We start from the raw sequence: 28000 nt of genomic DNA, 5'->3' as shown, positions 1-28000 counted from the left end.
TAAACAGAAAATCAGTTTTTAAAAGGTGCTTTAGGGCTTCCCTGGTGGCGCAGTGGTTAAGAAGCCACCTGCCAATGCAGGGGACACAGGTTCGAACACCTGGGTGGGGAAGATCCCACATGCCGCGGAGCAGCTAAGCCCGTGTGCCACAGCTACTGAGCCTGCGCTCTAGAGCCCGCGAGCCGCAACTACTGAGCCCACGTGCCACAACTACTGAAGCCCACGAGCCTAGATCCCGTGCTCCACAACAAGAGAAGCCACGTCAGTGAGAAGCCTGCGCACCGCAACGAAGAGTAGTCCCCGCTCACGGCAACTAGAGAAAGCCCGCGCGCAGCAACGAAGACCCAACGCAGCCAAAATTCAATAAATTAAAAAAAAAAAAAAAAGGACTTCCCTGTGGCACAGTGGTTAAGAATCTGCCTGCCAATGCAGGGGACACGGGTTCAAGCCCTGGTCCAAGAAGATCCCACATGCCATGGAGCAACTAAGCCCGTGCACCACAACTACTGAGCCTGCGCTCTACAGCCCATGAGCCACAGCTACTGAGCCCACATACCACAACTCCTGAATCCTGTGCGCCTAGAGCTCGTGCTCCGCAACGAAGAGAAGCCACCGCAATGAGAAGCCCGCGCACCGCAACAAACAGTAGCCGCCGCCCCCTCCCCCCCCCCCCCCCCCGCTTGCCGCAACTAGAGAAAGCTCGCACGCAGCAATGAAGACCCAACACAGCCAAAAAGTAAATAAATAATTTTTAAAAATGCTTTATTTAACCAGGTATATCCAAAATATTATCATTTCAACATGAAATACTCAATAAATGCTGAGATTTTTACATTCTGCACTCATACTAAATTCTCTAAGTCCAGCGTGTATTTTACCCTTACCTGTATTTTCTGCTTAATTTTCATTGGAAGTATTTCATCTGTATATAAGATTTCCTAAAACTGTAGATGAGGGACTTCCCTGGCGGTCCAGTAGTTAGGACTCTGCGCTTACACCGCAGGGAGCACAGGTTCGATCCCTGGTCAGGGAACTAAGATCCCGCGAGCCCCGCGGCACAGCCCAAAACAATAAAAAATAATAAAATCGTAGATGAAAAAGGAGATTCATAAACCCAAATTGTCCCAAATGTACTTAAAAGTTTTCCAATAAGTGGATCAAACGTCTGTTTTTAGGTTGGTATTTAAATTAAGAATTACATTTCAGGGGGTGAGTAGCCGTGCCTGGCTGGCAGCTCTGCCCAGGCCTGAGTTTGTCCTGTGCCCCAACCTTGTCACCTCCCCAGCCGGGCCCTGGAATGGATCAGCTGGGCTGCAGCCAGCTGGCCTACGGCAAGGTTGGAATTTCACACAGCTGGCCCAGCGCTGGCCCTAGTGACCCACGGCAGTTCCTCGTCAACTGTTTGCCTTCACTGCAGCACTTCTGCCCTGGGGGTGGCCCTTCCGCTCCTCAGGGAACACCCATACCGCCATCACAGCACTGGGTCGGCTTCCTCCTCAGGCAGAGCTGGTCCCCACACCAGGACTGCCAAAGTGGATGCGTGGGGTGGTGTAGAGGGGGGAGGGTGTTCAGCTGGGGGTGGATGGATACATGGGTGGGTGGACAGCTGGCCGACAAGTGGCCAGAGGGACAGGTGGGTGGGTGGTGGGCGAGCAGACCTCTGATCTGAGCCCCACCCTGGTCTGCCCACACCTGCTAAAGTCAGTCTGGGCCTGTCCTGAGGGGTCTGCTCTGGGCGCTGACGGTGACCCCAGCCCAACCCCTCCCCCTCTACAGGCAGGGCGCCCCGAGGCTCCCAAGTCGTCCACCAGTCAGCCATCCTCACCCCCTCAGCCCAGCTCGGCCAGGGGACTTCAGGGGCCAGCAGGGACGTCGAAGGCCTGCTGGGACAGCTCCTGTCCAGCCCTAGAGCTGGCTGTGTAACAGGCGACCCCTCGCTGAGGAGCCTCTCTCCCCTCCCCCAGCCTCCCTGAGACCACCGAGGCAGGGAGCCACCCAGTGAGGGGGCTCAGGCTAAAGTCTGGGGTGCTTCAACGCCAGAGCTGGGTGGGGCACCTGACAGGGGCCCCAAATGACCCAGCCCTGCCCTCAGGGCTCCAGCTCACCCCAAAGGAAATCCGTGAGGCCCCCAAGTGACCAGTGATGTTAGCGAGGGGAGCTGGCCAGCCGCGGTGCAGGGGTCCTGGGGGAACGGGAATCTCCCAAGGCTGGGGCGCTGGCCTCTCTGGACACCCTCCTTGGCCCCAAGTGCCCTGCAGAGCCCCAATGCCATCCTGGGAAGGTGGGGAGGAAGCCAGGATGTTGGGCTTGGGTGGCGGCCGGGACCTCCATGGGAAGGAGGCTTCCTACACAGGCCACTGAGGACTTCCTCCCGGTGGGGTGGGGGACCGATGCTGGGAAGCGGGGACCAAGAGCAGGAAGCCCAGGCTGGGGGGATACAGCCAGGACCTCAGCCCCCACCCAGGCAGCTCCCGTCGGCTCAGTCACGTAGGAACAAGAGCAGATGTCCCTGGGGCAGGTGGGAAGTGCGGTTCAGTCCCCCCCGCCCCCCCTACCCCGCTGGTGCTGGCCCTGCCCCTCCTGGGGTCCATCCAGACCCCCTCCAGTCACCTGCCCCATCCCTCTCTTCTCCCCCCACCCCTTCCTCTGTCTCTCTCTGTCTCCCCACCCCCCTTTTCTTCTTCCACCTCTGCCCGGAACCTTCTTCCTCTGTTGAGCCCACCTGTCCCTTCCTCGGGGTGGCCTCTGCTGATGCTGCGGTCATCGTGTTCCCCTTAGCACTGTCCCCTTAAGCCGCGGCTGTCATTAACCCTCCTCGTTCACGCAAGCAGAGGCTTGGAGCTGGAGGGGCCAGCGATGGCAGGGGAGGGGCAAGTCCACACCCTGCAAGGGCCTCGGCTGCCAGGGTGCCAGGAAGCCGGGTCAGGGCCTGGGAAGAGACCCATTCACCAGGCCTGCTGCCCCCCACCCGGGTTAAGGGCCCAGCTTCCCGAGAAGGGCCCACATCTCCGGCCTGGGGAGGGGCGGCACCTTGGAGCTGCCTTCCTGTGCGGCCTTTCCCGGCACCGAGGTAGGAGGGGGATGGGACCAAGGAAGTTAGACGCTGGGTTCGCACACTTGGGGCCCCCTGAGTCTCCGCTCCCCTCTCCTGCCCCCAGCGGCACCCCAGCCCCCCACTCAGCTCCCCTCCCCTGCCCACCGGCCCCTGCTCTTAGGCCCCAGTTTCTACCTCTGACAATTAAGATGTTGAGAAGACAGACGGGCAGGGCTGGTGGTGCTTAGAAACAGCATGGCCTGGCGACTCCTCTCTTACACTGAAGTCAGGGAAACTGAGGCAGAGTCAGGCGGGGCTGGGGGGACAGCCAGGACTCTCCATCCTTTTCCTCCTGCATGCCCGCTGCACACGGGGTCTGGGGTCACAGCAGACGAGATCCCCCCATTCCCAGTACAAGGGGGATGTGACATCAGCCACTTGACCTCGTTAAGGACTGCGAGGAAGTCAGGTTGGGGGGAAGCTGGCTGGGGAGCTTCCCACTCAGGAGGCGGCATCTGGGCAGAGACGGAGCAGGGGAGGCTCATGCTAAGGTCCTGAGGCTGCCTGGTCCGGAGGCTGCTCGGTCTCATAGGCTCCAGCCACGGCCAGGAGTTGGGATTTTTCCCTCTGCCAGGGGAAGCCGTGGGGTGTCCACGTGCTGAGAGGGTGTTTCTAAGTCCACTCTGGGTGCAGGGTGGTGAACGGCTGTGAAGGAAACTGGGGCCAGGCTGAGGGGCCCAGAGGAAAGCGTGGATGGATTCCAGCGTTGGGAAGATGAGGTTCTCAGGCCTCGCCGATGCCCGCTGTGGGTCCCCGCCCCCAGGCTTCTCGTGGGGAGCCCAGACCCAAGTCGCTGTGTGGAACAGAGCACTGAGGCCCCATGTCCGGTGTCCCAGGGTCCCATCACGCCTGCCCGTTTGGCGGACAGGAGACAAGCTCAGAGGTGGGTGGGCCTCGGCTCCACACCCTACAGCATCCTCACCCCTGACGGGACCCATCTTCCAAGCGGATTGCTCGGGGCGGTCCACCGCAGGAGACCTGCTGCGCGGCCGCCCAAGCTATCGGGGGAGACTGCTCCCCACCGCCCCCGCGCGGCCGCTCCGGGCAGCGAGGGCTGAGACTCCCGCGACTGGGCGAGCCCGGCGCCAGCCCTGGGCCTGGCTCCGATTTCCATTCAATTAACCTCGACAGTCAGCCCTCTCCCGCCTCCATCTTCCGATCTTCAGTCTCTAAAAGTGAAACCTGGAATCGACCCAGACCCTCCGCCCGCGGGTTCTGACCTCGGCCTCCCCCGCCCCCATCTCTGGCCCCCAGTCCCTGCCTCTCTGTCGCCTCCAGGGTCGGGGGTCAGGGTGGGAAACCCCCTCGGGAAACCCCCGGGGAGCAGCTGGAGGAGGGGGAGGGGAAGCGGGGTCGCGGGGCCGGGGGCGGGGGGAGAAGGAGCCCGGGGCGCCAGTATTTATGCCGCCTCCCCCGCGGGCAGGGGACAGAGCCGGGGACAGAGCATGGAGCAGGGACTCGCCCTCCTGCTTCCCCTCTTTCTGGGGCTGCTGCAGCTGGGCCGCGGTGAGCGGGGCAGGGGTCTCCGAGCCGGGAAGGGGTTGGGAGAGAGGAGGGGCTCGGAGGAGGGGGCTGGGGCTGGGGGCGCGGGGTGGGGCTGAGAGCGCCGTCGCCCGCAGGTGGGCCGCTGGAGGTGGAGCCCCCCGAGCCCGAGGTGGCGGTGGCCGTGGGCGAGTCGCTACAGTTCACCTGCCGCCTGGCCTGCGAGGACGGCAGGGCGGCCTCTGTGCAGTGGCGGGGCCTGGACACCAGCCTGGGCGCCGTGCAGTCGAGCGCGGGTAGCAGCGTCCTCTCCGTGCTCAACGCCTCGCTGTCGGCTGCGGGGCCCCGCGTGTGCGTGGGCTCCTGCGGGGACGTCGCCTTCCAGCACATCGTGCGGCTCCTGGTGTTCGGTGAGCCCCCGCCCCTCCCGCCGTCGTGGCACACGTGGGGGCCCAGCCAGCGGCCCTGCTTTCCCTCTATCCTTGTGCCACCTCTGCCTGGGAGGCTTCCCGGATTGCCCAGCCCGCCCCAGCTCAAAGCCGGCCTCGCAGGTCCTCCTGGGTCGATCTGCAGTCCGCTCCCTCCTCCCCGCATCCCCTCTCCCCCAATCCACCCCCAAACCTCCTGTACCTGACCCCCTTGCCCTTTCTGCGGGTGGGACACTGGGTCTTCCCTGTCCCCGGGCACCAGCAGTCCCCACGCCCCCTCCTCAGGGCCCAGCCCTGACCCTCGGAGCTCTGCCCACCCCCTTCCTCCACTCCCTCCACAGCCTTCCCGGACCAACTGACTGTGGCCCCAGAGGCCCTGGTGGCTGGGCCGGACAAGGAGGTGTCCTGCACAGCCCACAGAGTCACGCCTGCTGGCCCTGACACCCTCTCCATGTCCCTGCTCCTGGGAGATCAGGAACTGGAGGGGGTGGAGGCCCTCCGGGATGTGATGGAGGAGCCCCAGGAGGGCGAGGACCCGCTGTTCCAAGTGACACAGCGCTGGCTGCTGCCCACCTTGGGGACACCCGCCCCACCCTCCCTCCACTGCCAGGCGACCATGAGGCTGCCCGGCTTGGAGCTGAGCCGCCGCCGGCCCATCCCAGGTGAGCCTGTGCCTCAGCGTCCCCCAGGAAGTGGGTGAGGTCACACCACCCAGCGCCTGTGAGCCTTGATGAGCGGTGCCCAGCGGCTCTTATGGAATCCTGGTTAAGCCCCTCCCCTGCTGTGTCGCCACCTGGGCAGGTCACAGTACCACAGACGAGGAAAAATTGCATTCGATCTTTATTTTATTTTATTTTGTTTTAAAATTAATTCTTTAATTATTTTTGGCTGTGTTGGGTCTTTGTTGCTGGGCGCGGGCTTTCTTTGGTTGCAGCGAGCGGGGGCTACTCCCGTTGTGGTGCGCAGGTTTCTCATTGCGGTGGCTTCTCTTCTTGAGGAGCACGGGCTCGAGGAGCGCGGGCTCAGTAGTTGTGGCGCACGGGCTTAGTTGCTCCGCGGCATGTGGCATCCTCCCTGGCCAGGGCTCGAACCCCTGTTCCCTGCGTTGGCAGGCGGATTCTTAACCTCTGCGCCACCAGGGAAGTCCCTGCATTCGATCTTTAGTCTGTCCCTTCGTGGCAGCCAGGGGCTACTTCTCACTCGTTCATTCATTCAGCAGATTCACTGAGCACCTACCCTGAGCCAGGTCCCATGAGGTGCTGCCCTTCCTCTGCCCACAGCTCTCCAGGGCTCCCACCTCCCTTTGGGTGAAAACCCAAGCTCCTCGTGCCCACGGAGCCCTACAGAGCCTGACCTGCTTGCCCATTCCCCACCCCCACCCCCTGCCTCACTTCCTCTCTCCCCCTCACTCCGTGTGCTGTCCCTCCGACACCCTAGGTGCAGTCCTGACCCAGGGCCTTTGCACTGCTGTGCCCTCCACCGGGAACGCTCTTCCCCACATCTCCCTCACCTCCCTCGTGTCTCCTTCCCAGTGAGACTTGCCCTGACCTCTCTGTCCAAGGGGTCAAACCCCACTCCCACCCCCACCACACACACACACACACACACACACACACACACACACACACACACGCACATATACACACACACTCAGGCCCTTTCTCTTCTCCTGTTGAATGTTTGTTGACACCTTTTATCAACATCTGACTCCTGTGTGCTCTCTTTATTTTTTTCCCCATTATCTGTCTCCCCTGCCATTGGTTTCATCCAGATAGGAATGTGTCACTCTCTTTCATGGCTGTCCCCCCAGTGGCTAAAACAGTGCTCAGCGCACAGTAGGTGTCCAATAGATACATCCTGAATGAATTAATCAATAACTGTTATCACGGAGCCTGGCGCATAGTAGGTGCACAAGAAATGCTTGCTGAATGAACTAACGAATGGCAACATTTAACGTGGGGCCTAGCACACAGTAGGTGCTCAGTTCATGTCAGATGTTATTAGTTAGTCTCATCTGGGACAGGCCCCGACCGCATCACTAAGCTTCTGGCAGCCTCTCACTAAGGAAGCACAGATTCGTTCTCTGAGAGGGCACCCCGATACTCATGTTAATGGCTGGGGCCTGGGGGCCGGGAAAGGTTTGGCTCAAGTGGAAGCAGGGGTGTCGGGGGGAGGCAGGGGTGTGCTGGGAGGGTGTGCACAGAGTCCTCCGGATTTGAGAGCCGTCACACAGCAGGACGGACAGATCCCCTCTAGGGACCTCAGTCTCTCATCTGCACCGCAAGGGGGCGGGGCACCCCTTCCCTCTCCCCACCCCTCAGCCCCATAATAATAAGATCCAACACCCGTGTCACTCTGCACGCCAGACCCTGGGGTGGGGGCCTCTCACCCTGCTTTCCAGCTGAGGAAAGTGAGACACAGAGATCTGGATGCTCGCTGCGGGGGGGGGGGGGGCATGACAGACCCCGAGACGGCTCCTGCCCACTGGTATACCCTGCGATTCACCCAAGTGAATGGACGGGGCTTGGAGTGGTTCTGGTCCAACCATGTGGTCCGGGTGGAGAGAGGGAGGGAGGAGAAGGGGCTGGGCAGCAGCAAGAACAGATGGCTGCCATGTTTTCCAGTCCTGCAGGGCCTGACCTCCCTGGAGCCCCCCGTCATGACCCCCCCAGAGCCCAGCACCACAGAGTCCCCGGAGCCCCCCGTCACGACATCCCTGAAGCCCCCCATCACCACCTCCCCCGAGGCCACCCCAGAGCAGGCCTCCACCCGCAGCCCCAGGAGTCCTGGCCCCGTGCCCCGGAACAGCTCCACCAGGCCCTGCCTCCCGGAGATCCACCAGCTGTCAGCAGCAGGGAGCTTGGAGCTGCTGTGTGAGGTGGTCTGCGGCCCAGGCGTGGCCGTGCGCTGGACCCGGGCCCCTGGCGGGCTGGCGGCCTACGAGACGCAGGAGGTGGGGGCCCGGGCTTGGCTGAGCGGCGGAAGCGTGCTGTGGGCCAGATGCCACGGTGAGGGCTGGTTCCAGTGTGGCCTGGACCCAGGGGGCCAGACGGCCAACCTGTACGTGGCCTCAGAGATCTGTGAGTTCAGGGGCTGGGGCGGGCACTGGGGGAGCCTGAGAGGGAGGGGAGCCTTGAGTCTGGCCTTAGACAAGGGGGGCCCTGCCAGCCTGTGTCCCCAGCTGTCCAGTGGACTTCCGTGACCCTATAACATCACAACTGCCTGCATGGCGATAACTAAGTTTCAGGGACCGTGTAGGTGTCACAGCACTCTATGGACTAAGACAGCCGGTGGAATAGAAACAGAAATAGAAGGGAATTCCCTGGCGGTCCAGCAGTTAAGACTCCGTGCTTCCACTGCAGGGGGCGCAGGTTTGATCCCTGGTCTGGAAACTAAGATCTGTGTGGCGTGGCCAAAAAAGAAAAAAAAGTAGAATACAGCCACTTTGGTAATTTCCGTTTTTCTGGTAGCCACATTCAGGAATAAAAAGGTAAAAATAAGTTTGACAATATATTTCATCGAAACCAATATATCTCAAACGTTATCATTTCAACATGTAATCTATAAAGAAGCATGAATGAGATTTTTTTTTCCCAAACTAAGCCTTCAGAATGCAATGTGTGTTTTACAAAGACAGCGCTGTCCACTCAGACTGATCACATTTCAAATGCAGCTGTGGTGAGTGGTCCCTCACTGGACAGCTCACTTCTAACTACAAGGTCCTATGTACCTTTCAAAAGACTCACTCTAAAAATAGCTGGATAGTCCAGTGATTTTTATACATTTCAGAAGGCGTTTTAAACCTTGAGGTCCTTTGTAAAATTTCAGGGAACTCGGTCAGTCCGGGAGCCCTTAGCCGACTCTGCTGGGCTGCTCCCCAAACCTGCAGAGAGGTGCAAGACACCGTACGCCTCTCTCTCCAGGCTCCCCGCTAACGTCTGCATACCTGTGGACGGGCAGCTTTGTTCTGGGGCTGCTTCTCCTGGTGTTCCTGACCTACCGCCTGTGGAAACGCTGCCGGCCCACCAGATGACCTGGGCCCCTGCCCCGCCTGGACCACACGGAGGGGGATTTTCCTTCCACTCAGTTGCGACCAGAGGATGTTTGCAGGGTTCTGGACAGCAGGGGGGCTGACCGTGCACCCCTTACCCTGATGGCCAGCACATCCAGGCTCCCCAGCTGGCTGGGCTTCCCTTCAGTGGGGACCCTGGGGAGCCGCCACCCCCACCCACCCCCACGGTGCAGAGCTGGAGAATAAAGAGCATCTGGTCTGACCTCGGTGGTTCCTGTCGCGGTCTGAGGACACGGGGAATCCCCGGCACAGCTCCAACCATCCTCTGCTCTAGGTGACTCCCCAGACAGACAAGAAAGGACAGGACACCCCAGGCCCACGTGGCCAGGGGTGGGGGTAAGAGGCGTGTGCTCTTCCTGGTGCCTTTCCCTGCATATGGGGACACTGGCGCTTAATGAGTAACTAGGAGTCCTCAAAAGAAGCGGAGAAAAGTATTTGTTGGAGGACAGCACGGGCAAAGACACAGAAGAGAGGTGGCTTGATAAGGGAAATTGCATCTCTTTTGGGGTGGCTGGAGGCTAAAGCGTGGGGAGAGGCGAGGGAGAGGCTGGAAATGATACCGGCAGATGAAGGGCTGTAGATGCCAGGGTCGTCAGCCTTGTGGAACCGAGGAGCTATGGGAGAGTTTAGAGCTATAGAGGATGCGGGGTGAGAAAGTTCCCTCTAGTGGTAAGGAAAGGTAACAGCCTGGGACGGGGAACTGGGGACCGTGGGTGGTCCACTCGCTCTGTGAACCCGTACAGCGGACTAGGGGCCGCGGAAGCGCAGACCAGACCCCTAACCCAGCCTGGTGGGGAGAGGGGGCCTTTCCCCACGAGGTGAGCTACAAACTCGCACGGAGATTGAGTTAGGCTGAAGACCAAGCTGAGCACAAAGGCTCTGAGTTGAAAATCAGAAAAGGGGGCGGGAGCGGCGCTTAGTCCCGGAGTTGGGGTGGAACCATCCCGCCGCTCTCAGCAGGGCTTCCCTGGTAACCAATGAGACCGGTTGCTAGGGGGCCATGCTAACGAAGGACTCGCCCACTACCAAGATGGCAAGCAATCCGGCTTCATACCAGAAACCAAGCCCTTCCTAGGGATCCATTTTGGAGTCTGGCAAAGTTTAAGTTCCGAGCCTAAGCCAGGAAAGCCAATCAGCACACCTAAAGAGGAAAACGGAGAGAGAGTAAGTGCCAATGAAAACCTAGGGAAAAGGGTGGCCTGCGCTGGTTATTTCCCAGAGTCTCCCCGCGGGATCCAAGCGCCCTCTGCCCTCAACAAAAATGGCCGCCCCGAGGTGCCAGCGCGGTGTGAAATATGGACGTCCTTCCGGTCCCGCTGCCCTCAGCGAAGATGGCGGCAGTGGAGAAGCGGCGGCTGCCTGTGGCCCAGGCGGCCAATTTCACAGGCAGCGGCCGGCCGGGGGTGTCCCGAGCAGCGGCGACGGCCGAGAGTGAAGAGGACTTCCTGCGGCAGGTCGGAGTGACGGAGATGCTGCGCGCGGCCCTGCTGAAGGTGCTGGAAGCGCGACCCGAGGAGCCCATCGCCTTCTTGGCGCACTACTTCGAGAACATGGACCTGCGGTCTCCTGCAAACGGCGGCGCCGGGGAGCCCCCGGGCCAGCTCCTGCTGCAGCAGCAGCGCCTGGGCCGCGCGCTGTGGCACCTTCGCCTGGCTCACCACTCCCAGAGGTGCGGGGCTGGGCCGGGCCTGGGTGGGTAGGGGCCGCGGTCGGACTTCAACTCCCAGCGGGTTCCGCGCGGCTCCCCGCCCCCGGCGCCGGCTCTCGAGCGCGGGCCGTGGTGGGAACTGTAGTCCGCTCTGCCTGGCGCGGGAGGGGCGCGGATGGCTCCGGGCTGCAGGGCCCCGGCGGGGCCACCTGAGTGCTGGCACCGGTAGCTCTGGCAGACTTGGGCTTTGGTGATGCCTCTTTGCAGGTGCTGAGGTCCCCCTTGCATCTACCTCACTTTTGAAAATCATGGAGCCCAGACAGGATTTGGCCAAGATCTCAGAGCCAGTCCTCCGAGCCGGGTCCCTCCTAGCTGCCTCGTTCCCAGCGTGGTAGCATCCCCGTCCATTCAGCCAGAAAATGAATATTTACAGGGCTGGGCCGTGGAGATAGAGAGCAATCCAGGTCCCGCGCGGGCAGGAGAGACGTCCAGTAAGGGGCCTGCATTGATACACAGGGAAAGGTGTTGCAGGCACGAGGCCACCGGCTGCACTGGCCTGGAGGCTGTGGGGCTGCAGTGTGCGACCCACGGGAGAGGGGGAGGCCGGGAGCCTTCGCAGGGCTGAAGCATGGAGGGGTGGAGGGGATGGCGCCTGCCCCCCCACCCCCTTAGAAGCGAGAGAGGGAATGGTCCGTGTCGGGTGGCTGGGGAGGAGCTGTTTGACGCGCAGCATCAACCAGACAAGGTGGGCGCTGGATGTGGGTGGGCTGGGTCTTGGATGGGGGTGGTCCCCAGAGAGCCCAGGAAGGGGGAGGAAGCCAAGCAAGGGAGCGTTTCAGCCTGACCCCAGCACCCTCCTGCCTGGGGGCAGCCCTCCTGAGAGAGTCAAGGTGCGGACCCCAAGCAGGGGAGCACAGAGAGGCTGGGAGGGAGCCGGAAGGGGTGTGGAGAACGGGCATCCCGTTCGGAGCACCCGGTCTCCACCGCAGGGGAAGGGCAAGCGGGTTGTCCAAAGTGACAGCCAGAAAAGGGAACGGCCAGGGCCACCCCTGAGATGGGGACCTGGCAGGGAGCGGGCTGGTGGGCATCCATGGGTTCTGCTGGGTCTGCAGGGGGTTGTGCAGGAACAGCCCCAGGTGGTCCATGAGATGGGAGGTCACTGGTTTGGGGGAAGTTTCCAGAGTGACTTGGGGACCGTTAAGTTGGGAGCTGGGAAAACCTCGAAGCAGGAAGGTGGACAGTTGGGTCGGCAGCTGAGATGCGTGACGGTGCAGGGTGGTTGTCACCTGGTGGCGGGGGGCGGGGTGGTTGTGAAGGCCTCAGGGGAGCTGAGAAGAGCCCAGGACCCGATTCTGAGGAGCCACAGCCTCAGCGAACCCACAGGAAAGCGTGAGAAGGCAGAACAGACATGAAGGAGGGAACCAGAAGACAGGGAACCAGGACATCTTCCAAGGAGGAGAAGAGTCAGCGGCAGGGTCACCACGTGCAGTCGTGCAGGTCAAGCACTGCACAAGCCGTTCACTCCTTAGATGTCACAGACGAGGACCTTTATGTGAAGGCTTTTTGCAGAGCTTTGCGTAGTTTATGCAAAGGCACCTTGTGGGCTGGCGGCGGCCCTGCGTCCAGTGGCCCTAGAGATGAGGGCTGAGAAGTGTCTGTTGTATTTAGAACCAAGGGGGCCATTTGAGTGTCCTGGGGCTGCTGTAACCAATTACCACAAACTTGGTGACTTAAAACAACAGAAATTTATTCTCCCACAGTTCTGGAGGCCAAAGTCCAAAGTCCGGGGGCAGCAGGGCTGTGCCGTCTCTGGAGGCTGTAGGGGAAGGTCCTTCCTGCCTCCTCCAGCTTCTGGAAGCTCCAAGCATCCTTGGCTTGTGGCTGCATCCTCTCAGCCTCTGCCTTGTCTTCCCGTGGCTTCTCTTCTGTGTCACTCTCTCAAAAGGACACTTGGCATTGGTTTTAAGGCTACCTCACCCCACCTCCAGACCCTGAACTAATTACATCTTTCAAAGACGCTATTTCCAAATAAGGTCCCACTCACAGGTTCCGGGTGGACGTGCACCTGGGGGGACACTGTTCACCATACTGAAGGGGTGTTGGAGCGGTTCTCCGGAGGAGCAGAGTGAGTGGCCGGTGCTGGTGGCACACGTGGTCTCCCCGAGGCGGGGCTGGTGCTGAACTCAGAGATACGTTCCCAGTCAGGAGCCCCATCACCTCGGCTGCCGGGTCAGAAGCAGAAGCCAGGCCAGGCGGGTCCCCCCGAGGCTGGGCAGCTTCGTCCCTATGCTGAGGGGTGGGCTGGGGAATCCCGGGGCTGCTCTTGAGAGCGACCTCAGCACGAAAGATTTGGGGAGAACTCAACCAAAATCCCCTCTGCTGTTGTCTCGAAATCACACGTGCTGGCTGCTAGGACTGGTGACGGCCCTCAGAGCACAAACACAGCAGACCTGGCATGGTGGCCCAGGGCCGCCTTCTAAGCCACCACGTGCTAATAGGAACAGCAAGAGTGCCAACCGCTGCAGGTCCCCGTGGCCCCAGGAAACATGCAAAGGCACCAAAGGGTCTGAGCCAGTCTCCTCGGCTCTGAGCATCCTCTGTGGGGTGTCCCGGGCTCTGTGGGGTGTGGAGCGGCCTCCCTGCCCCCACCCACGCGATGCCGGGAGCCCTCCCCATTGTGACAAGCACAGACGTCCTCAGACATCACCCAGTGTCCCCTGCGGGCAGAATCTTCCCAGACAAGACCCCCCAGATTATGGGATCCCACGGACCCCCCCAGGAGACTACGTCCCGTGACCGTCTGACCTCTGAGGTCCTGGGATGCTGCACACATTTAAATACACACCTGAGTGGGAGGGAGGGGAGGTGACCCACAGACACTGGGGGCCACCCTGGTTCACACCGCCTGACTCAGTGGGATGTATGCAGGCCTCTGGTGTGAGCAGGGAGAGGACCCAATTTCTTTCCAAACAATTAACCAGAGTCACTCCTCAGCACTGCTAACACAGGGGGAGCGCGGTCACTCTGTGCGGGGCCGTCCTGGGCCCTGCAAGTGTTGGGCAGCCTCCTGGGTCTCCACCCACCCAGTGGTGGCAACCATAACTGTCCCCAGAGTCACCAGTGTCCCTTGGGGGCAGAGTCACCCCGTTGAGAGCCCCCGGTCTACCTTGGAAGCCTCCATGTCTCTGTGACAAGACCCGTAAATAGGTTCTTTTTTAACAAATGCCCACGTGCTTTGCAAACTGCTCTGTGTGGGAGCTGACACAGGCAGAGCCTGAGGACCAGAGCCCAGGACGGCAGGTGGTGTGAGTGCTCCCTCATGGCTGGGAGCCCCCGGGAGGGCGGCCTCGAGATGGGGTGTGGCCTTCCTCTGGCTTCTTGCCTGACGCTCTCATCTCACTGGACCGTAACTGCCCCCCTGTGCGTCTTCCTGCCCGCGAGGCCCATGGTAAACAGAACCTGGACAGCGCTGAGTGGCAGCTGGTGACAGCTAATGACAGGCGCACGCGGTCCCCTGCCACACGCCGAGCACAAAATCTACCCTCTGTCCTCCCAAGAATCCTGAGACGCAAGGACTAGAACCCTTATTCTCCAGAGGAGGGAAGCAGGGCGCAGTGGCTAGAACCGGTGTAGGTCTGGGCCAGCCAGGAACAGCTCTGAGCACACAGGGTGCTCAGGGGTCCCCACACGCCGCCGCCTCCGGTTAATTGATTCAGCTCAAGACAACTAGTGGGTCGACCAGGTTCCTTGGGGAAGCATCAGGCAGAGCTGGGCGGATGGTGGACGCTCAGGCCCCATCAGGATGAGCCATCAGGCCACAGGGACACACCCGAGACCTCAGTGGCCTCACACGGCTGCTGTTGGGTTGGCAGGGGCTCTGCTCACTCAGCCTTGCGGGGAGTGGACCCTCCACGGGAAGTGGGCCATGCTTTCGTGGGGGTGGGGCGGCCTGCCTTCAAGACACCCCCGAGATCCTCCCCCCGCCCCGTATTCACAGCCTCGGGCAGCTGCCTGCGTTGCCACCCTGCCGGTCACCCGCTCCAGGCGCCAGTGCCGTGACCTTAGCACACTCACACTGCCCCGTGGGGAGAGACCTCCGCAGGGAGCCTTCAGGGGACAGCAGCCCTGCCAGGGTCCTGGCTGAAGACTGAGCTGGGACCACCAAGCCAAGCCATTCCCAGTTCCTGACTCAGGCTGCGACGTGATCTAGGTGTGGGGGTAGCTGCCACGCGGCCACAGAGTTGACACGGGCATCATCACTGCCAGGTCCCCCGGACCCACTCGTCCTGGTGAAAGGAGTTGATAGCAAAAGCTCCTGCAAGGGGTTATTGTGAGGCGGCAGCAGCTAACACGGTGCCAGCCCTGGGGACGGGAGCATGACGCTGCGTCTGGCGCCCCAGCGCTTCACGGAGTGGTCTCACTGGCCCTAAAGCACCAGCACAAGAAGTGAGAAGTGAATCCCGGATGGGCGAGACCCCAGGTCCTCCCCCCTCCCCTCTGGGCTTCAGTTCCTCCTCTGTAAAGGGCCTTGACCCACGGAGCTCACTGGGTGAGCATGTCCATCCCTGGGCCCTGCCCTGGGCACCTGCCGTGCTCCGGCCCAGCGTGGACCGGGCTCGCACCCACGCTGACCCGTACGGGTCCCACAGATAAGAGTGGAGCTGGGCTCCCAGAAAAGGCGAATGTGAGCCCTGGGGGTGCCCCTTCCTCTGTGGGACCCTTGGCCTGGCCGCTGCCCCGAGCCTCACTTCCCCTTTGCCTCAGTGGAGATGGAACTGGGCCTCGGCTGGCCGCCAGCTGTTGAGAGAAGGATGGGAATGAGACCCGGGTTATCTAGATGCCCAGGCTCACCCCAGCCCGCTCACGTAACCACTTGTGGGGCTCCAGCGTGGCCAGGGCTCGTGGCGGGACATCAGGGTCCTCGTGGGGCAGGCGGTAAGTAATGTCAGCGCCGTGGCTGGTCCCTGACGTGACCGTCGGGTCTGCTGTTGCAGCAGAAGGGCAGCAGGTCTGGGTTGACCTGGCCGCCTGCGGATAAATCTTTACCCACGAAGACAGGCGGCAGCGGCTTTGAGCCACAGTGTGGGTTACTGCCTCTGGGCCTGCAGGGGTGAAAAGAGACAACCCAGGTTAAAAGGTAGGGATGTGTCCTGCCACGGTGACACCCCGTGGGCACACACATCATCGATGGAATGGAGAGTCCATGGGCGGATGCCCATCGTCGGGGTCAGCAGACGTTTCTGGGGCTCCTGGGCAGTGTTCTGGGCGCTGGGGCTGTAACAGTGACCAACAAATAAACTCCCTGACATAGGCCCCTGGGCTGAGCTGGTGGGAGGGAGGGAACTCGTGAGGACACCACAAAGAGAAGTACAGGAAGGGGTTAGGGGGTCAGGGAGGGTCCCCCCCATAAGGTAACATTGAGCAAAGGCTCAAAGCCGTGGGGAGATGTGGGGGAGGGCGCTCCGGGCCAGGGCGCCGCTGGCGCAAAGGCCCTGAGGCTGGACGAGCCGGCGCGTTGGGGGAGGGGCCGGGGGGCAGGGGCGGGGCTCTGGCGCGGCCCGACGGCCCCTCCGCCCGCAGGACCGCCTTCAACAACAACGTCGGCGTGGCCTACGAGTGCCTGAGCGCCAGCGGGCGCAAGAAGAAGCCGGGGCTGGACGGGCGCACGTACAGCGAGCTGCTGAAGCGCATCTGCCGGGACGGGGAGGCCCCCGAGGAGGTGGTGGCGCCGCTGTTGCGCAAGATCCAGTGCCGGGACCACGAGGCCGTGCCGCTGGCCGTGTTCCGCGCGGGGATGCTCACCTGCTTCGTGCTGCTGGAGTTCGTGGCGCGCGCCGGCGCCCTCTACCGGCTGTTGGAGGACCCGGGCCTGGCCGTGGCTGACCGCCACGTGGGCCAGGCTGTGCTGGACACGCTGGAGGGGGCCCTGCAGGCCAGCGACGACACCACGCCCGCGCGCTACCTGGAGGCCGGCTCGCGCCTGGGGCCCGACAGCCTGGCGCTGGCCATGGACCGCGCGCTGGTGGCCCGGCGGCCCAGCACCCCCATGACCCGGGAGGAGTTCCTGGAGAAGGCGGCCGCCCTCTTCATCGCCAAGGTCAAGCCCGTGGGCTGAGCCCTTCCCTCGGCCGCCGCTTCCTCCACCCGGATACCTGGGGCCCTCGGGGTCCGGCTCACCGGGGCCAGGACTGGGGTGTCCCTGCATGCCAGGGGTGCAGGGAGCCCCCTCACCCAGCTTCCCGCCTGGAATGATGCCCAAGCCCCCTTCTGGGGGAGGCCAAGGATCCCTTCCCGCCCGCCTGCCCGGGCCCCTCTCCTCAGCAGAAATAAAAATCTGTTCCCCAGGCTGACCTGGTGTGTGTGTGCGCGTGCACCCGTGTCCAGCCCCCAGCACGCTGCTCTGGAAACTCTCTCCACTCGGGCGCACCCTGGCCAGCCCCAGCGGGTCCCACCACTGCCCAGAAACCCCAGGGAGCCCCTGGACTCAGCTTTATGAGAGCAGAGGGCATTGGGGCACCCAGCGAGGTGCCCTGGAGGCACAGCCCCGAGACCTGGGAGGCATGGCTGGTCCCCAGCCTGCCCTCCACGAGCGCCCCGCCCCAGCAGTTCCTCCCTGGACCTCGGCTTCCCCAACCGCCAAAGGGAGAGGTCAGCTGGGCAGGTAGTCATGATGGTGACGACTGAAACAGCTAACACGTCTGACACCTGACAATGTCTTGACTCACCGCCGCCCTATACGTAAGGTAATCCACTGCCCGCATTTGGCAGATGGAGAAACCAAGCCCAGAGGAGTGAAGGTCGCAGCACCAGCAAGGGGCCAGCAGGGATCCGAACCCGGGCCCGCGCTCTGTAACCCAGAGCCACAGCCCCTTCACCACCGCCACGGGGCCCGTCCGGGATCCAGGCACACCCGTTAGAGTCACCAAGCACCCTGGGTGTCCCCCTTTCCGCCAGCAGGAGCACATCCTGGACGGAGGATTCCGCAGGAAGCAGATTCCCAGCCCAGGAGAGTTGCAGGCGGGTAACTTCACTCTCGGCCTCAGTTTCCTCCTCTGTTAAATGGGACCCAGGGCACCCCGATTTTGATTGAGGGAGATCACACGGGGACAGAATCTAAAGCCTTTTTCGAGCTACCAATGGCAGGGACCACCTTGCCTCCCATTTCCCAGCGCCTGCCCTTGGCTGGTAATCGATAAACCAGTGAGTTGTGCTGCGTTTTCCAAAAGCTGCCACGGCTTCCTTTCCGTTCCCATTTGCTCTTCTTGAATCTCCCAGCCCCCTAGAGAGGCAGGTAAGAGGTGGAATCTGCATCCCCTCTCCTTGCACTTGGTGGCTTTTGTGACAGTACTTGGCTTCCAGGGGATGCGGTGGCCACGCAGTAGCCTGAGGAAGCACAGGCCACACAGAGGTTCCTGACTGGAGACTCCTGCTTTGCAGCTAATGAATGAATGTTACTATTTCAAGCCACGAAGTTTGTGGGTCGTTTGTTACATAACCAGTAGCTTCACAGAGGTGCCCCCCTCCCTCAGCATTAGCTGTTACTGACACCGCACGCAGGAAATGGGCCGGCGTGTCAGCAGGCTGAGACCCTTAGGGGGCTGGACGGCCTCGGGGAGCAAGCTGTGCTGAGGCCCCTGCGGCATGGGGCTTGCGGCCGGGCAGGGCGTCTGCATGAAATGCGCGGTGCAGGTGGACTCACGGGCTCCGGCAGCCTCTGGTCAGCTCTGTGGTCCCCTGGACTAGACAGCATGTAGCAGGTGTCACTGGTGCCACCAGATCCCCTTCCCATCTGCCGAGGCTCACAGCTGCCCCACCAGAGACCAAGCCACGTGGCCCAGGAGGCCTCATGCCCCCATCTGGGGCGGGAGTGGCCAGTGAGCACCAGGGGATCCAAGAGCTGGTCCGCTTGCCTCATGGGACGCTAACTCACATTCCAGGGTCCCCCCCGGATCAGGCTGAGGCCAGCTCCATCTGGGGTCACCTTCCCTGCCCCACCACCTTCCCTCACTGCCACCCCTGAGTCACCATCACGCCTGGTCTTGGATCCTGAATTCCTGGTTTGACCTTTACGGGCACAGCCTGGAGGGGCTGAGCTGTTCTGCTTATCTGACCTCACAGCAGTGTGGACACTCGGCCTCCCTGCCTTCCAAACCCCGCGCCCCCATAGCGTTCACTCCACAGCACCCCGAAGGCTCCTCTTCCCCAGCTTCCCTGGGGAAAGGCGTCCTCCTTGTGTGTCAGGGACCTCTCCTCTCCTTTCCTCATGCTTCCTCCTCACTTGGCATCTCATCCGGGCCATGGCTTCCATTACTGCCTGGTCACCAAGGAGTCTCAAATGCACATCTCAGGCCCAGCCCTGCTCTGCTCCAGCCCTGGGGAGCCAACCACTTGCTGGGCGTCTCCTCAGGGACAACCCAAGGACATCCCAGGCCTGCCACATCCAGGACGGAGCCTCCGGTCAGCCCCCCTGACCCTGGGGCTCCTCTGGAGTCTGTGGTCTCCGAGGAAGCCCCCAGTCCACCCAGGGACCAGGGCTCAGCCTGGATGCCTCCCCTGTCCCCTCAGCTGGCCCTTCTCTGCATCCTGTAGGTTGCACATCATAGCTTCATCCTGCCTGCGCCTCCCCACACTGGTCCAGCCCTCATCCTCACTGCCCTGGGCGACCCCACCAGCCAGTAGGAGTGCTCCAGGCACCCTGGCCTCAGTGCTTGGAACAGCACGTGACTCCCAGCTGGCCAATGAGATGCAGCCCTGGGACTTTTTCTGGGGTGGCTGAGCTGGGAGGACCTGGGCCTGGATCCTGGAGCCATCTGGTCACCACAAGGCCTGTGAACACAGTGAGCACTCAGGAAAGCTGAGCAGAGAGACTCTCCCCAGCTTTTCTCCTCGACTCTGTCCCCTCACTCTGCCCCAGGCACACTGGTCTCTAGCTGGTCCGGCTTGTCCCTACCTCAGGCCTTTGCACGCGCTGTTCCCTCTCCCTGTAACACTGCTCCTCCAGACCCAAGGGGTTCACCCCATTCTGGTCCCCACTCAGATGCCACCTCCTGAGAGGCGCCTCCCCTGAGCCCCTATCCGAGATAACTCTCCGGCTCCACTCCCGTTGCTAATGCCTCACTGTCCTTTACTTTTCTTCAATTATTGCTATCAGAAGTTGCTTACTTATGTTCTTTCTCCCTGTCTCCCCAAGGGGAGGGATTTTTACATATTTTATTCACTGCTGTACCCCCGGCATCTAGATTTGTCTGTGGAAGGCCATGAATTAATTAATCAATTTTCCAGAGGAAGACTCTGACGCTCATAGAAGCGAGGGTATTCAGTTCCTGTAGCTGTCGTAACAAACCACTGCAAAAACAAAACAACACAAAACAACAACAACCAAAAAAACCTCAGAAAACCCCACGACAACACAAGTTCATTATCTTACAAGTCTACATTTGAGGACCATTTCCAAGTTCAAGGCAGACCTAGATTTGAATTGAGGGCTCTTCTGTCGCACGTGATGGAAGGCTCAACTCAAACTGGCTTAATAAGAAAAGAAGTAATTTATTGACTTGCACCATTGCAAGGGGAGGCCAGGCATGGCTGGATCCAGGAGCACAAACAGGGTCTTCAGCACTTTCTCATCAGTTGGCTCAGCTTTCCTGAGCGCCAACTTTGTTCACAGGCCTTGTGGTGACGAGATGGTCCTATAGCTCCAGGTCCAGGTTCTCCCAGCTCAGACATCTCAGCAGCATCGTGTCCCCAGAAAAAGGCCAAGTCACGTGCTATTCCTGAACCAACCAGGGGGCCTAGGGTACTCTGATTGGAGGAGCCATGCCTGCAGCCAGGGCTTGACGATCAGTCCAACTGGAACCTTGCAGACTAAGAGTGGTAGCCCCATGGGAAAATGGAGGTGCTTTGGCCAGAAAATGGGCAGGTAGAAACCCCAGACGTCCACCACCTCAGGATGTTTCAGAGCCTGAGGTGCAAGCTTTCCTGGGGGACAAGGCCTCATGTGGGACCAGCTGGAGGGGCCCCAAACCTGGTACCTCTCTTTACATTTCCAGGGCTGCCCCCACTCACCCAATAACTCCTGCGATAACTCCTGTGGGGTGTACGCAGGGAGACATCTTGGGACACTTCTCTGGAAGAATCATAATTAATTCTAACTATTATTCATCAACAAGCTGCCACACGACATCTTGGGAAACTTCTCTGGAAGAATCATAATTAATTCTAATTATTATTCGCCAACAAGTGGCCACAGGCCGAGGCTATGACACTGGTGCTATGGACAGAGAATGAGGGGCAGAAAATGAGGGACAGAGAACGCTTGGAACAGTGGACAAACGGGTGTGCAATCCACTTCATAGATGACGGGCCCCTCCAGGTCCCTCGGGGTGCAGGGCAGAGCCCCCTTACTGATGAAGCTGCTGCTATGCCCAGGGCTTTCTCAGACTCCTTCTTCCATCCCCACAGATGATATATTATTTTCCTTCCCCAGACGGGTTTACCTGTCTGTCCTCAGCGGGGGACCAGCCCAGGGCCAGGTGTCGGGGCAGCCGGGGGAGGAAATCAGCTCAGCTCAGCCCGAGGTGTTGGTGCAACTGTTGGCTGCCCGGGTCACCTGCCAGCAAGGCCACCACAGGCCTCGAGTGCCACGCCCACCCTCGTGGGGAGCTGTCACCTGCGGACGTGCAGGGATGGAAGCCAGGCCCCATCCCAACTCTCCGACCCAGAGCTGTACGGGTGTCCGGGCCCGGGGCGCGGCCAGGTCAGCGCTCTGGCAGGGTCCGGGTGAAGCCCAGGGTGGGGTCAAAGGTCGGCCTGAGACGCGGGCACAGCCAGGGAGGGTCAGGGCTCTGGTCTGGGGTTCGGCCAGGACGGGTGCCGAGTCCACGCTGCAGAGGCGTGCCAAGTGGGGAGGGGCTGCGAGCGGCGGGACCCTCCTGGCTCCAGCGCCCCCGGGGAAACTGAGGCTCCGGACAGCTCCGACCCGGCCCCGCCCCGCGACGAGACGTCACAAAAAGGCCACAAAAGGGCGGCGGGCCGAGCCGGGCGGCGCAGCGCAGCCCTGCCCGCGGCCCCGCGCACAGGGGTCCCGGCCGCTCGTCCGAGCTGGGGCGGCAGCGGCGGCCTCCCAGGGTGTCGGGAACGGCAAAGGGCCTACGGGCGCAGCCCCCGGCTCCCGGCGGCGCGCTCGGCGGCAGTGGTAGGGATCGCTTCCCGGCGTGCCCCGCGGAGGGGCGCGCAGGCGCGGTCAGGGGGGGCGGAGCGCAAGCGCGGGCGGCGGGGGCGGGGCGCGGAGGCTGAGGTGAGCGCCGGGCGGCGGTGCAGAGCTACTGGAGCGCCCGGCGGCTCCGGGCGGTGGACGAAGAAGGCGGCCCCGGCCCCTGCCCGTCCCGTGCGCCCACGGCCCCGCGGCCCCAAGCGCCCCCGGCCCCGGCCCCGTCCGCCGCCGCCATGGCCCGGCCGCTGGTGCCCAGCTCACAGAAGGCCCTGCTTCTGGAGCTCAAGGGGCTGCAGGAGGAGCCGGTGGAGGGCTTCCGGGTGACCCTGGTGGACGAGGGCGACCTGTACAACTGGGAGGTGGCCATCTTCGGGCCCCCCAACACCTACTACGAGGGCGGCTACTTCAAGGTGAGCGGCGGGGTCAGGGGGCGGCGACCCCCTCCTCCGGCTCCTCGGGGCCCCTCCCCCACCTCTGCCCCCTGCCCCCGTCCTCTCCCCTGGTGGGACCCGTTCTCACTGTCTCTCCTCCTCACGGGGTTCCTTCCCTCTCCCTCTTCTCCTCGCGGGGCCCCCATCCTCTGTCCCTCCTCCTCCCGGGGCCCCTTCCTTCTGCCCCGCTGCCTGACCGCCTCTGGCGAGCTAGGGGCCCTCGGTCAACCCCTCTGGCCCTAGGAGTCCCCGAGAAGCGCCTGTTCCCTCTAAGGCCGCTTCACGTCCCCAGAGGGGAGGCCCGGGACCCTCCCTGTTTCTCTGGATGCGGGGCCTTTGCTTCCCCCAGCCTCTGGTGCCCGTTCCCCTCCTCCTGGCCCTGCCCGCTGCCCGGAGCGGACAAAGAGGCCTCCCCAGAACCAGCCAGCACTGTTGGGAGGGAGGGAGGCCCCCCGCCTGGGGGCTGGCTCGGCCACTGGCTCGGGTTCCAACAAAGGCCCGGATGGGGTTGGCAGCCGGGACCTGCTTGGAAAGCGGCCACCCTGGCCGATAGCAGTGGGCCAAGCCCTCTGGGCTTCATCCTGAGCCTTACGTAACGTGTTCTGTCCGGCCGTCGCTCCCACCCTCAGCCCTGTCCCCGGGAGCCACAGCACAGGGCCCACCCAGGCCCGGCCTCAGAAGCTTAGGCTCTTCTGTGCCCCGGCTGGCCTTTCTCGGGTTCCTCTGAGCAGGCGGCTTCTTGGGCCCCACGTCTCCTGCCCTGGGTCGCTTCTGGGCGCTCTGTGAGCGGGGAGGCCAGGGCTGTCCCGGGGACCGGCTGTGTCTCTGACAAGTGTGACGAGGACTCAGGCCAGTACCTGGACAGGATATGAGTCCAGATGTGGTGTTGGCAGGACCCCTCCCAGATCAAAGGATTTTGCTCCTCGAGCCAGACGGACAAGACGGGGGTCTCCTTGTAAGAGACGCGGAGCCTGGGCCCTCAGCTGGAACACCCCCAATGCCGCCTGCCAAGAGCCCAGCGGCCAGGCTGGGAGGCCCGGGCGGTGGCGGGGCGGGGCTGGCAGTGCCCGGACAGATGTCTGTGTTTGCAGTTTTGGCTAACATTTTAGCCACGCCTGCTCAGGGGCCGGGAGGGGGCAGGCTGGCCTGCTGGGGTGATTCTTGAGTTGAGATTCCCTTGTTGCTGGGGTGGGATGGGGGGATGAGCATGGACAGCCCTGGGCTGAGTTCTGATGTGGAATCCGTCTTTCCCGTGCAGGACATGGATTGGGGGCTGGTCCCCAAATGGTTTAACCAACCCTCGTCCCTGAGCCTCTTTTGTCTGCATCTGGGAGCTGTTGGCTGTGAGGATAAGGGCCCCACTCAGAGCTGGAATAGCATGAGTCCCACCCTGAGGCCAGGCCAGGACTCTGAGCAAGGGTGCTGGACTGGAAGGAAAGGAAAGGACGTGGGTTTCTGGCTACTGCCCACTGTTTGCAAGGGATTGTGGGTAGGACCTTCCAGGCTGGCTTTGGGGGGATGATCCTGTTATTCTAGAAAGCTGGACTAGGGAGGGGCGCCACAAATCTGATCGCGTTTGCCGCGAGAGTCTGTCCTCGAGGAAGGCAGCGTGGGACCCACAGTGGTTCTGCCACCCTCATATCCTCCTGTTCTGATGTGGTTGGCTGGGGAGTGGGGGGAAATATGTGGAAATACAGGGGCTGGAAGTGCCCGGGGGGCACCATCGCTTTCCAGCACCTTCCTCTCAGCCCGCCCAGCCTCACCCACTGCCCCTTACAAGCCAGAGGGGCTCCGGGCAGCGTGTGCTGAGGGGTGCCCCAGAGACCTGGGTTGGGGAGCCCCTCCACAGCTGCATTCTGTGTGCCCTCAGGCAAAGTGCTCTCCTTCTCTGAGCCTCAGTTGGCACAGCAGTCAAGGTATCTCTGGGACTTGATGGGTGTTTGGTGAGGGGAGGCCTGTCCCCCTCCTCCGCTAAGGAGGCCTCAGCTGGTCTCTGTCTTCACTTAGAAACGCAGCCCTGGGCTTGGCGGGACCAAGAGGCAGGGTCTGAGGCCCAAGTTCCAGACTGACTTCAGGCCTCAGCACGTTCACTCCAGAACAGAGGGCCCTCCCCCGAGTGCCCCCAGCGCCCCCTGCCCAGGAGGACGATTCTCTAAAGATGGGGGGGCCTGCAGCCCCCTCTTGTCCCACGTTGGCCCCGAGAGCCTGAAGCACCATCAGGACCCCAGGACTGGGGCTTAAACAGGCGAGGCCGGGGCATAACTCTCCCTCGCAGCCCTCCCCCGTCTGCCCGTGACCTTCCCGTTTGCCTTCCTGACCCCCCAGGACTGACACCTGCGGGCAAAGAGCCTGTCCGCCTGGTGCTGACTCATCTCCGCCCCCGGCGCCTGCCCAGTGAACACCCATCTATTTTAATCCTCCCCACAGGTTGGAGACTGAGGCTGGGAGCCCAGCGCGGTGCTTGGGCACCCGGCTCCCAGGACTGGGCCCACCACGCTCCCTGGGGCCAGGGCTCTGGTCCCCCCAGAGGCCTGGGCTGGGACGGGCCTGGAGCTGCACCCCGGCGAGTGCCCACACACTCCCCCCACCCTGCCCCCAGCCACTGACAGCAGGGCAGGGACCAGGGTTGTCAGCTCAGCTCGATGACCCCGAAAAGCCCCTGGCCCGTGAGGGGCGCCGGAGGCAGGCGAGTCCCAGGCTGACCGCTGTGTGTGGTCTTGGGCGGCCTGACCCGGCCCTGGCTGAGCCTCTGCTCTCCCCCACCAGGCGCGCCTCAAGTTCCCCATTGACTACCCCTATTCTCCGCCGGCCTTTCGCTTCCTGACCAAGATGTGGCACCCCAACATCTACGAGGTGAGCCTGCTCCTCCAGGGGGCGGGGTGGGGCGGGGGGCGTGTGGACGGGAGCCTCATGGGTGCTGACCCCCCCGTGCCGCACAGACTGGCGACGTGTGCATCTCCATCCTCCACCCCCCCGTCGATGACCCCCAGAGCGGGGAGCTGCCCTCGGAGCGGTGGAACCCCACGCAGAACGTCAGGTGAGGCAGTCGGCGTCGGGCAGGCCAGCCCTGGGCACGTGGACACGGGAGGTTGCAGCTCCCTGTGGGGTGGCAGCGTCTGTGGGAGCCACCTCCCGCCAGAGCCCCCATCCCTGCCGGCCTCTCCTCCATTTCCTGCCATCCCTGCCCCACCCACCTTCAGGAATGGTCTCTGGGACTCCTGTGGCCGTGTCTGCGTGCCCCTGGGGTCCCCCCTCCTTCCTCGAGCCCCAGGGAGCACAGCCCTTCCATCCCCTGGTGCTGTGCTCACCCTGAGCGGCCCGGGCACTCTCCTCCTCCCCAGGCTGGAGCGGGAATGAGTGGCACAGGGGACCCACTCTCCAGGCAGGGTGCCCCAGGGAGGGGACAGGCCTGCTCCAGCGGAGGGAAGATGGTCCTGGCCTTGGCTGTCCACCCATGTCCCGTCCCAGGAGCCTGGCACGCCGCAGAGGGCAGGTGGAGGGTGGCGGGCCGGCTCGGGGCATGAGGCTCCCGGGCAGGCAGCCCCTGGGCCGTGGACCCCCCACGCCGACTCCTGCCGCCTCCCCTAGGACCATCCTCCTGAGCGTCATCTCCCTCCTCAACGAGCCCAACACCTTCTCACCGGCTAACGTGGACGCTTCCGTGATGTACAGGAAGTGGAAAGAAAGCAAAGGCAAGGACCGCGAGTACACGGACATCATCCGGTGAGTGGGCCTGGGGCCTGGGGAGGCAGGGGGGCCCCTCCTGAGCCCTCCTCCTCTTGCCGGAAAAGCTGGGGTTTTTCTCTCGTGAAGCGTGTGGCCCACATACGTACTATCGTGTGTGGACGTGCCGTGTGTGTGTGTGTGTCTCTCGTGTGCGTGGCATGTGGGTGCATGCACCTCACACAGAGATAAACGGCCTGGTGTCCGCCAGGATCTAGCAGGGTCTTGCCACATTCTTCTGCTTTGACGCTGTAAGGTCAGCGATCCCACCGGTACCCCCCATCCCCCATGTACGCGGACCCTGCGTGCTGGGGCGTGCACGCGTGTGCGTGGCCCCGTGCTTTGCCCCACGCGGTCTCCTCCGGGACCGTGCTGTGCAGGGTGTTCCATCATTTCGCCTAACGGGAGCGAATGTCGCAATTTTGAGACTTGGAGTTATTCTCTAAAGGCAGCAAAGCCGTGTGGTACGAGCATGTTTAGGAGATAACTTCTTTTACGAAAAGTCAGTTTCTCCTGGTTATAAAAGCAGCGCATCACTTAGGAGTTTGCCAGGATGAACTCCTCTCATTTCTGTTGTTTTCTGTTTTTCCGCGTGAACAGGCAGGTGCCCGGCCTCGCAGGGGAGTCTGTGTGAAACATTCCCCAGGGGCCTGCGCGCTCTGCCCTGTTGTGTTTGTTGTGTCCCGTGAGCTGCTCTAGGAGCCCCTGGGGTCTGTGACTTGTTTCGTGACAAACTAAACGCTTCACTAAGTCTCCTCCAAAGAGGTTTTTAGTCTGTCATTTGCCTCTTGGAAAAGGGAATAGGTCAGACACGTCTCCATGACGACCCAGGCCCCCCCCCAGGCCCAGCATTCACCCGGGGAAACAGTTCTCGTCCTCACCAGCATCCAGGCGCATGCTCACCCACCGTGTCCACGCAGCTGTGGGGACCTGTGCCCGTGGGCCGGCCGCACGACCCCATGGTGGGAGCTCCAGAAAGCCCACCGGCCCTGTCGGGTGGTGGGACCCCAGGCGCAGCAGGTGCGGTCAGAGCTCCTGCCGGCTACCGTCAGTCGGATAAAGCTCCGGACGGAAAGCGCGCGCAGGAGACGCGGTGCTGGTGACAGGAAGACGCTCAAGTACAGAGAGGAGAGGACCCGGGACCCCGGCCTGGTGGGGGTGTGCCGAGTCCCGCCACGGGCGCCTCCCAGTGGCTGGCCCTTCCCCTGGGGCTGCTGAGCGACCCCGCCCACCCCACCCGCCACCCTCCACCCTGCCCCTCGCCCACTGACCCGGCCCAGCGCCAGCCGTGGCTGCTCCCACTTCGCCTGACCTCAGCGGCCAGGGCCGAAATGCGCTTCTCTTCCTGATGAGCCGACACCCTCCCTGTGTCTGCACAGCCCTCATTCCTGGTTCAGAGCCCGCGTTCCACCGCCTCCCACACGTGTGTGCTCGTGTCTGTGCGCGCGTGTGTGATCAGAGGCCCGTGCACACGCGGGGGCCAGGAGTGGTTGGGCCCGTCTGCTCTGCCCCGGCCATCCTGTCGCTGGCCCCCATGGCCCGGCCGTCGCCCCGGTTGTCCTGTGTTGTTTCACGGGAGCGAGCGCGGGGGCCCCAGGGCTGCCGGCCGCAATGAGGCAGACCCCGCTTCTCTCCGCAGGAAGCAGGTCCTGGGGACCAAGGTGGACGCGGAGCGGGACGGCGTGAAGGTGCCCACCACGCTGGCCGAGTACTGCGTGAAGACCAAGGCCCCAGCGCCTGACGAGGGCTCGGACCTCTTCTACGACGACTACTACGAGGATGCCGAGGCCGAGGCCGAGGCCGACAGCTGCTTCGGGGACGAGGACGACTCGGGCACCGAGGAGTCCTGACCCCGCGTTTCCGCAAATAAACTGGCAGATTTTACCTCAGCCGCCCACTCTCTGCCGCCG

The 28000-nt window shown here is 62.5% G+C and overlaps 3 protein-coding genes and 1 long non-coding RNA gene across 5 annotated transcripts; 3 read left to right on the top strand and 1 right to left on the bottom strand.

Moving 5' to 3' along the window:
- The first annotated feature begins 4473 nt into the window (after positions 1-4473).
- MADCAM1 (mucosal vascular addressin cell adhesion molecule 1) lies at positions 4474-9278 on the top strand. Of its 2 annotated transcripts, none has more exons than XM_060146785.1 (5): positions 4474-4600; positions 4714-4986; positions 5346-5666; positions 7629-8064; positions 8928-9278. In XM_060146785.1, the coding sequence occupies exons 1-5, from the start codon at positions 4540-4542 to the stop codon at positions 9136-9138; spliced, it is 1302 nt and encodes a 433-aa protein (XP_060002768.1). In that variant the 5' UTR covers positions 4474-4539; the 3' UTR covers positions 9139-9278. The 2 variants fall into 2 exon arrangements, with proteins under 2 accessions (XP_060002768.1, XP_060002769.1); XM_060146786.1 differs by having other exon boundaries at positions 7629-8084.
- Positions 9279-10384: 1106 nt separating this feature from the next.
- Positions 10385-17071, top strand: TPGS1 (tubulin polyglutamylase complex subunit 1). Its single transcript, XM_060145894.1, has 2 exons — positions 10385-10745; positions 16305-17071. Exons 1-2 carry the CDS (start codon positions 10408-10410, stop codon positions 16837-16839), a joined length of 873 nt encoding a protein of 290 aa, XP_060001877.1. The 5' UTR covers positions 10385-10407; the 3' UTR covers positions 16840-17071.
- On the bottom strand, positions 12447-22019 carry LOC132517860 (uncharacterized). The gene is made up of 2 exons (XR_009539837.1): positions 21221-22019; positions 12447-20921 (listed from the first exon to the last, which is right to left on the bottom strand). It is a non-coding gene; the product is annotated as an uncharacterized LOC132517860 (long non-coding RNA).
- A 32-nt stretch (positions 22020-22051) lies between these two features.
- On the top strand, positions 22052-27974 carry CDC34 (cell division cycle 34, ubiqiutin conjugating enzyme). The gene is made up of 5 exons (XM_060145896.1): positions 22052-22346; positions 25134-25220; positions 25307-25404; positions 25956-26090; positions 27730-27974. The coding sequence occupies exons 1-5, from the start codon at positions 22170-22172 to the stop codon at positions 27938-27940; spliced, it is 708 nt and encodes a 235-aa protein (XP_060001879.1). The 5' UTR covers positions 22052-22169; the 3' UTR covers positions 27941-27974.
- The last annotated feature ends 26 nt before the right edge of the window (positions 27975-28000 follow it).

The sequence above is a fragment of the Lagenorhynchus albirostris genome, chromosome 3 (assembly GCF_949774975.1).
Source record: "Lagenorhynchus albirostris chromosome 3, mLagAlb1.1, whole genome shotgun sequence".
In the NCBI taxonomy this organism is placed as follows: domain Eukaryota; kingdom Metazoa; phylum Chordata; class Mammalia; order Artiodactyla; family Delphinidae; genus Lagenorhynchus; species Lagenorhynchus albirostris.
The sequence above is the reverse complement of the archived record's forward strand: the minus strand, read 5'-3'. Positions and strand labels throughout refer to the sequence as shown.

Coding starts and splice junctions, on each gene's coding strand:
- MADCAM1 (XM_060146785.1), top strand. CDS start 4,540: ATGGAGCAGGGACTCGCCCTCCTGCTTCCCCTCTTTCTGGGGCTGCTG. Junction 4,987..5,345: donor CGTGCGGCTCCTGGTGTTCG/GTGAGCCCCCGC, acceptor CTCCCTCCACAG/CCTTCCCGGACCAACTGACT. Junction 8,065..8,927: donor GGGGGCCAGACGGCCAACCT/GTACGTGGCCTC, acceptor CTCTCTCTCCAG/GCTCCCCGCTAACGTCTGCA.
- TPGS1 (XM_060145894.1), top strand. CDS start 10,408: ATGGCGGCAGTGGAGAAGCGGCGGCTGCCTGTGGCCCAGGCGGCCAAT. Junction 10,746..16,304: donor CTGGCTCACCACTCCCAGAG/GTGCGGGGCTGG, acceptor CTCCGCCCGCAG/GACCGCCTTCAACAACAACG.
- CDC34 (XM_060145896.1), top strand. CDS start 22,170: ATGGCCCGGCCGCTGGTGCCCAGCTCACAGAAGGCCCTGCTTCTGGAG. Junction 25,405..25,955: donor AACCCCACGCAGAACGTCAG/GTGAGGCAGTCG, acceptor CGCCTCCCCTAG/GACCATCCTCCTGAGCGTCA. Junction 26,091..27,729: donor GAGTACACGGACATCATCCG/GTGAGTGGGCCT, acceptor TTCTCTCCGCAG/GAAGCAGGTCCTGGGGACCA.